Source organism: Cucurbita maxima, unplaced genomic scaffold (genome assembly GCF_002738345.1).
Source record: "Cucurbita maxima cultivar Rimu unplaced genomic scaffold, Cmax_1.0 Cma_Scf00016, whole genome shotgun sequence".
NCBI lineage: Eukaryota > Viridiplantae > Streptophyta > Magnoliopsida > Cucurbitales > Cucurbitaceae > Cucurbita > Cucurbita maxima.
In genome coordinates, this window is record NW_019272032.1 from 3,581,774 (window position 1) to 3,587,978 (window position 6,205).

Consider the following 6,205-nt stretch of genomic DNA (forward strand, 5'->3'; position numbering starts at 1 on the left):
CTTTTTTTTTTTTTTTTTTTTTGTGTACATAATTATTTATATGGGAATTAAAACTTTTATTTATTTATTATTATTATTATTATTTTGAGTGTAAAAAAGAACCAAAAACTGATGATTAGACATTTGAAAAGAACAATAAAAAGGAAAGCTGTCAAACAGGTATCTAAGTTGGGTATTAAAAGTGGGGTTTGATTCTTGTGGGTGCAGCCTTGCTGGTATGTTCTTGATGTTCTGTGGGCTCTACTTTGTGCTTTGGGCAAAAGGAAAAGATGGTTACTGTGATGGGAGTGGCTATCAAAGTGATGACTTTGATATTGAGAAACCTTTACTCTCTTGAACTTTGTAGGTGTATCTGCCACTTCCTTTTTCCTATATGGGGAAATTATAATGGTAAGTGGACATTAAAAAACTACAGATGAAAACTATATTTTAGGTTGAGCGTCAGTAAATTGTTTGTATTAGGTTTTACTGTTTACTGCCACTTCCTTTTTCCTATATGGGGAAATTATAATGGTAAGTGGACATTAAAAAACTAAAGATGAAAAACTATATTTTAGGTTGAGCGTCAGTAAATTGTTTGTAGCGGTTAGGTTTTACTGTTTAGGGTGGGACAGAATACTTTGATTGGCAAGAACTAGATTGCAAGTCAAGAATTTCATTAGTACCAAAAGTTTGTTAAAAAAGAATATGTATATATGTATATTATATGACAGACTGTAATTATTAGTAAATTGATTGGTCGGTTTGGATTGATCTTTTACTCCGTTTGTAATTTGTTTACTGGTGTTTTATTGATTTTCTCTTCAAAATCAACCTTATACGGCTATATGCCTTCGGAAAAAGTGAAAGGGAACTCCAAAACAAAGATTCCGAAGGCATCGAAGATGGTGGCTTTATTCCTACTTTTCACCGTCTTTGTGAATCTTTGAAAGAAGGGATTCTTTTTGTTACTTTTTGGGAATAATTCTTCCTTTGTTAATGTGTTTTCTTAGCCCTCGCTTGTTCATGCTTCAACAATTCAAGAGAAATGATTTAAGTTTCTAATTTTATAAAATGTACGTTTGAATAATAATTTTGTGCAAATTCAAAATGTCCAATTATTTAGGTGTCAATATGCATGTTTAGGTTAGGAGACCGAAATTTGAGTTGATAACATTTAGGTTAGTAGTCAATTTGGTAGCATTCTTAGTTACCTTTTTAGTTAATTACTAAGAATGATGTGACACTTTTTTTTTTCTCCTTTTTTAGTGACTAAAAAAAAAAAAAAAAAAAAAAAGGCTTTGCCTCTCCCTCTACTTCTTTCTCCCTTCCTCCCTCCCTCCCAACCATCTCCGTGTCATGGCTATCAGAGGTGTTCTTCCCTAGCCGAAATCCGAAATGTAGGAGGGTAGAGAATAAAGCAAAGAAAGGAAGAGGAAGAGAAATGTAAAAAGAAGGGAAGCAACATAACAAAGCAGCCTTTTGTGGGAAAGACAAAGAAGAATAGATTGGATCCATCCATCTTGAAATGACGACAATTTGATAATCAACCAAGAGAAACTCGCGAGGCTCACAGGGGTTGAAAATAAATGGGTTCCAACGGGAAAGAAATGATGGAATTGGGTGAATCCAATTGGAACCAAATTTGAAGCGAACAATAATTGAGGGAAAGGTGGGTTCCATGGAACTTCCCCCTCTTTTTCTCTAATATTTCATTCATTCACTTCCCATCTTTTCCATGGATTTTTTCTTTTGTAGTTTTGCTTTAAACTCTACCATCTTCTTTTAATAATTTCACAATAATGATCCACTTCCATATTTTCCATATTTCATTTTAAAACTTCCATCCTATTTAATCTCTAAAACTTTATCTATTTTTTAAACTATGATCCTCTATTATAACTATTGCCATTAACAAAATCATATGATAGAAAATTTAAAAGATTGCATAATGGGCATACTCTTATGTGTGGGCCCTCCTCGTTGGAGGAAAAGCCCACCTGCTCCCTCCCCTTTTATGGATCTCTAACTTTCCCCATCACCAAACCAACACATTGCTTTTTTCATCTGTTCATCACCCTTCAAAAACCTCTCTATTTGCTTTTTTTTTTTTTTTTTTTTTAACTTCAAAATTTGACCCTATCACTCTCTTTTTTGGGTTGAAGTTACTCTTACTGCGTATAAAAATAAAAACTTTGAATGACCTATAAGTAAATAATATTGAACTAATCAAATAAACCGAGCAATCCATGTGATATATATTAAGTGTCTATGTTGACATCACATCCATAATTTTAAAGCCACTCTGTGTCCTTTTCCTCAATGGGCACTATTATTTATTTCTAAAATTTAAATGTTTATAGTCAACTAATTTATTTAAAATATAACTAAGAAAAAAAAATCAAATAAATTATAATTTATCCATTTTTGTAACTTAGATAGTTCTCAATTCCTTAATTAAAAAAATTGGAGGATTAAGAATTTATTATTTGAGTAATTAGCATTTTAAAACTTCTAAACTAATAAATACGGCACCGCTATCCCTTATTGGAGAACAAAAGACTATAGCAAATTATGACCAAATAAATAGAATTTTGTTTATACATGCATGGATTATTTTATTTATTTATTTATTTATTATTATTATTTAAAAGAAAAAAGAACAAAAAAAAAACATGTTACATGATCAATATTGTCTACGGGAAATCCAGGGGACATCATTGTGCTAGCCATTATAGGTAACGCCGAGCCGATAAATATTCCTTATTTGAAAAATAAAAAAAAATTAATTTAATTATGAGCCCCCCAAAAGTAGCATATTTGTAATAACAGGCATGGAAGTGGACAAAATGTGGAATTTGTTGGGGCGTGGGGGTCGTAAAAGAAATAAAGAAAAGAAAAAGGGGTGTAATTACCGTGATGGGCAAGGTTTGCGTGTTACTTGTCCCTACTTTCCCATTCATTCTTCTTAACTTTCTTAACCCTCTTGTCCTTTTGAAACCCAATTTGTTTCTTTTTTTATTTAATATTAATTAATCAATTCCATGTGATACTTTGTAGGTATTCAAAAACACTTTGATAGGTGATTTTTTTTTCATATACTACCAATAAGAATTTGTTTAATTTTTTTTTATACGTTTAGAATTAATGGATATTTTTTAGATTTTCTTTAAAATTTAGAATATTATTGAATTTTTTTATTAAAAAGTTAAGGTATATTTATTAATATAGGGTCTAGTTAAAATATAAATTTTCTCTTTAAAAGAAAATGGGTGGGAGAAGAGAATATTTAGAGAAAAGAAAAAAAGAAAAAAAGAAAAAATTATGGGACGTGGTGAGTTTTGGTGGAGGAATGCTTGTGACCTACTCCTTTTAAGTTCCCAATCCATTCTGTACTTTTCTTCCCACGAAAACCACAATTCTCACCGTTAGCTCTTCATACCCTCAAAACATAAAAACCCAAAAAAGAAGCTTTGATTTGATCCATATGGACTCCCACAAATGCAAGCTCTGTTCTAGACTCTTCACCAATGGCAGAGCCTTAGGCGGCCATATGAAGGCCCACCTCACTGCAGCGCCGGCGCTACCACTCCCTCCCTCCAAGCCGCCCACCATCCACGTTGCCCTTCCTTCGTCCACATCCTCCTCCTCCGCCGCCGCCGACGACTCTCTCGAATCGGAACACGACCCAACGCTCTACGAGGTCAGAGAAAATCCCAACACAAATTTCAGATTTTCAGATCCTGTTTTCGATATTGTTCTTCAAGACAGAGAGAGCGAGACCGACTCCAGAAACCCCACTTGTAACAGATCCAAACGGCGCCGGCAACCGCCTTTGGAGCCACCCGAACCTGCCAGCTCTGTTTCCTACACCTCGCCGGAGGAAGACCTGGCCATGTGCCTCATGATGCTCTCACGTGACCGACGGATCGAAAATCAAAATCAAATCCCAAACCAATTTGAGAAGATTAGAGCGAAGAAGCCACTTAGAAGGAAGAAAAAGTGCCAGAAATGCACTAAACATTTCCGATCTTACAGAGCTCTGTTCAGCCATGAAAAAATCTGTCAGTTAAAAACAGAGCTGGAAGAAGAAGAAGAAGAAGAAGAAAAACAGGAACATTTCAAAAATGGGGGAAATAGAAGAAGAATCTTCAAATGCCCATTCTGTTTTAAGCTATTTGGGTCAGGTCAAGCACTTGGCGGGCATAAGAGATCCCATTTCGTGAGCTCGACAAATGGCGGAGTTAGTGTAGATAGCTCTGTTTCTTTGAAAATGGAAATAAGTCTCATAGATCTCAACTTACCGGCTCCTCTCGAAGAAGATGATTACAGTGTTGTTTCTAATGCTTGACAAATTTGTTGATCATAATCTTTCTTTTTTTTTTTCGATGGGAAGAAGAAGAAGACGAAGACGACGACGTTTAGTGGAAGACTTGGTATAATGTGGTCTGGTTTGAACTGAAACAGACTAATTATGGGACTTTTCTTTATTTCTGTTTTGTTTTGACCAGAAAGTGAAGACGAAGACGATGATTAGGAAATTGGGTGGAAAAGTATATGACATTTAATAAAATACATCAAATTTCATAATGCCTATAAATTACTTTGATTTCCCCCTTATTCCAAGTTAACGATCAAATTAAGTTGAGTGAAAAAAGTAATAAAATCTATATATATATATATACATATATACATATATATTTTTGAAAGTTTAATTATTTAAGTGTTGGAAATAAAGAAAAAAGAAAAAAGAAATGGACAAGTTAATATTACAATTAATAAGAATTGACATAAGAACGAAAAATAATAAATTTGGGACCAATGGCTAATCTTATGTTTGCAACATAATTTAAGGACCACAGTTTTTGATGCAATATGCTCACCAACTTATGCCCCAAATTGACTTTTTAATGTCGTTTTAATCTTTTTTTTATTATTATTATTATTTTCAATTTAACCAAATTTAAAACAAAACTGAATTGATGACGTGGTTCAAACTGAGCTGACACGCTTTTTAATTAATGAACAACCCAACATACACAGAACAAAAAAGCCAAATAAATAAATAAATAAATAATTCCACGTGGATGTTTTTCCTTCCAATTTCCCTTTTTGGTCAACCTAATGCATCTATTCAGGCTTTTCTTTTTCTGTACTTTCTTATTTCCACTCTTACCCTTTTTTTATTTTATTTTATTTTATTTTATTTATTATTATGTTCTCAAATACAATGATAGAAGTTGAAAGTTTCCAACTTAAAAAATATATATATATATTTTTGTTTTAGTCCCTCATTCTTATTATTTAATATTTTATAATTGCTATTAAACATACTAGTTGGGAGACCTATCGAAGTTCCGGCGCCAGGGAAGCCCTAGCAGTGCCAACTGCCAAAACTCCGCAGGTTTCAAAATAATCTTTTCACTTTTTTTAAAAAGAATTATGTTTGGATATACAATTTTTTAATGTTTCTATTGTAGAGCCCTCAGCGATCACCCAAGTTTTGCCCCCAAAATCTCTGGATTCACCCAAGTTGGAGCATCATACGCAGTGCACGAACAATCCTACAAAGTTCACGGAGCATCTGCAATTCGTTGAAAGAAAGTAAAAAAATAATGCGTCAATAGATACAATGGCAGCTATGGCTGGCCAACCAGCGCACCATCAACCAACTACGGTGGAGGAAGTTAGAACACTTTGGATAGGGGATTTGCAGTACTGGGTCGATGAGTCTTACCTTAATTCTTGCTTTGCTCACACTGGCGAGGTTTGTTCGTTTCTTTCTTCTTTAATTTTGCGCACTTTTGCGTTTATCATTTTGCTTTTAATCAATAGAATTTCAAGTGGTTTTCGACTTTTGTTATCGTAGTGCAATATGTAATTATTATATGGGTCTGAATTGGTTAGTTTTCTTCTGGTCTTGGAAGTGAATTTGGGTGCATAAAATTAAAATTAGAATGTGTTTGTATTTTGTTCTATTGCTGTGAGAAATGAAGTACGCGGAGGGGATGAATTGAATGCTTGAGAGCCGTGGTAGTGGAAATGCGAGTGTATAAAATTATACTTATTTTCTAGTAGTTGTTATATTATAATGGCTCATACAAGTTTATTCTTGAATCTTGATGTCTAGTGGTAGTTTTTTTGTTATTGTATTTGAGTCAGAGCTTGGTTGCTTTTTTTTTTTTTTTTTTTTTTTTTTTTTTTTTTTTTTTTTTTTTTTTTTTTT

The 6,205-nt window shown here is 33.3% G+C and overlaps 3 protein-coding genes across 5 annotated transcripts in view; all 3 read left to right on the forward strand.

Moving 5' to 3' along the window:
* The window catches only part of LOC111491640 (WAT1-related protein At5g47470-like), a 3,918-nt gene extending 3,167 nt beyond the window's left edge, over window positions 1-751 (forward strand). The window contains exons 7-8 of the mRNA XM_023140638.1: window positions 208-369; window positions 493-751. Of these exons, the coding sequence (XP_022996406.1) occupies window positions 208-337 (130 nt within the window). The 3' untranslated portion in view covers window positions 338-369; window positions 493-751. The remainder of the gene's footprint in view (window positions 1-207; window positions 370-492) is intronic.
* A 2,573-nt stretch (window positions 752-3,324) lies between these two features.
* LOC111491641 (zinc finger protein ZAT4-like) lies at window positions 3,325-4,585 on the forward strand. The gene has a single exon (XM_023140639.1). The coding sequence runs from the start codon at window positions 3,467-3,469 to the stop codon at window positions 4,328-4,330; it is 864 nt and encodes a 287-aa protein (XP_022996407.1). The 5' UTR covers window positions 3,325-3,466; the 3' UTR covers window positions 4,331-4,585.
* Window positions 4,586-5,310: 725 nt separating this feature from the next.
* Window positions 5,311-6,205, forward strand: part of LOC111491635 (polyadenylate-binding protein RBP47B'-like) — a 3,898-nt gene continuing 3,003 nt past the window's right edge. For 2 of the 3 annotated variants that reach the window (XM_023140632.1, XM_023140634.1), the window contains exons 1-2: window positions 5,313-5,383; window positions 5,469-5,746. In XM_023140632.1, coding sequence (XP_022996400.1) covers window positions 5,612-5,746 — 135 coding nt within the window. In that variant the 5' untranslated portion in view covers window positions 5,313-5,383; window positions 5,469-5,611. Of the gene's footprint in view, window positions 5,384-5,459; window positions 5,747-6,205 lie in introns of all 3 variants that reach the window. The other variant, XM_023140633.1, reaches the window with a different exon arrangement.

Coding starts and splice junctions, on each gene's coding strand:
- LOC111491641 (XM_023140639.1), top strand. CDS start 3,467: ATGGACTCCCACAAATGCAAGCTCTGTTCTAGACTCTTCACCAATGGC.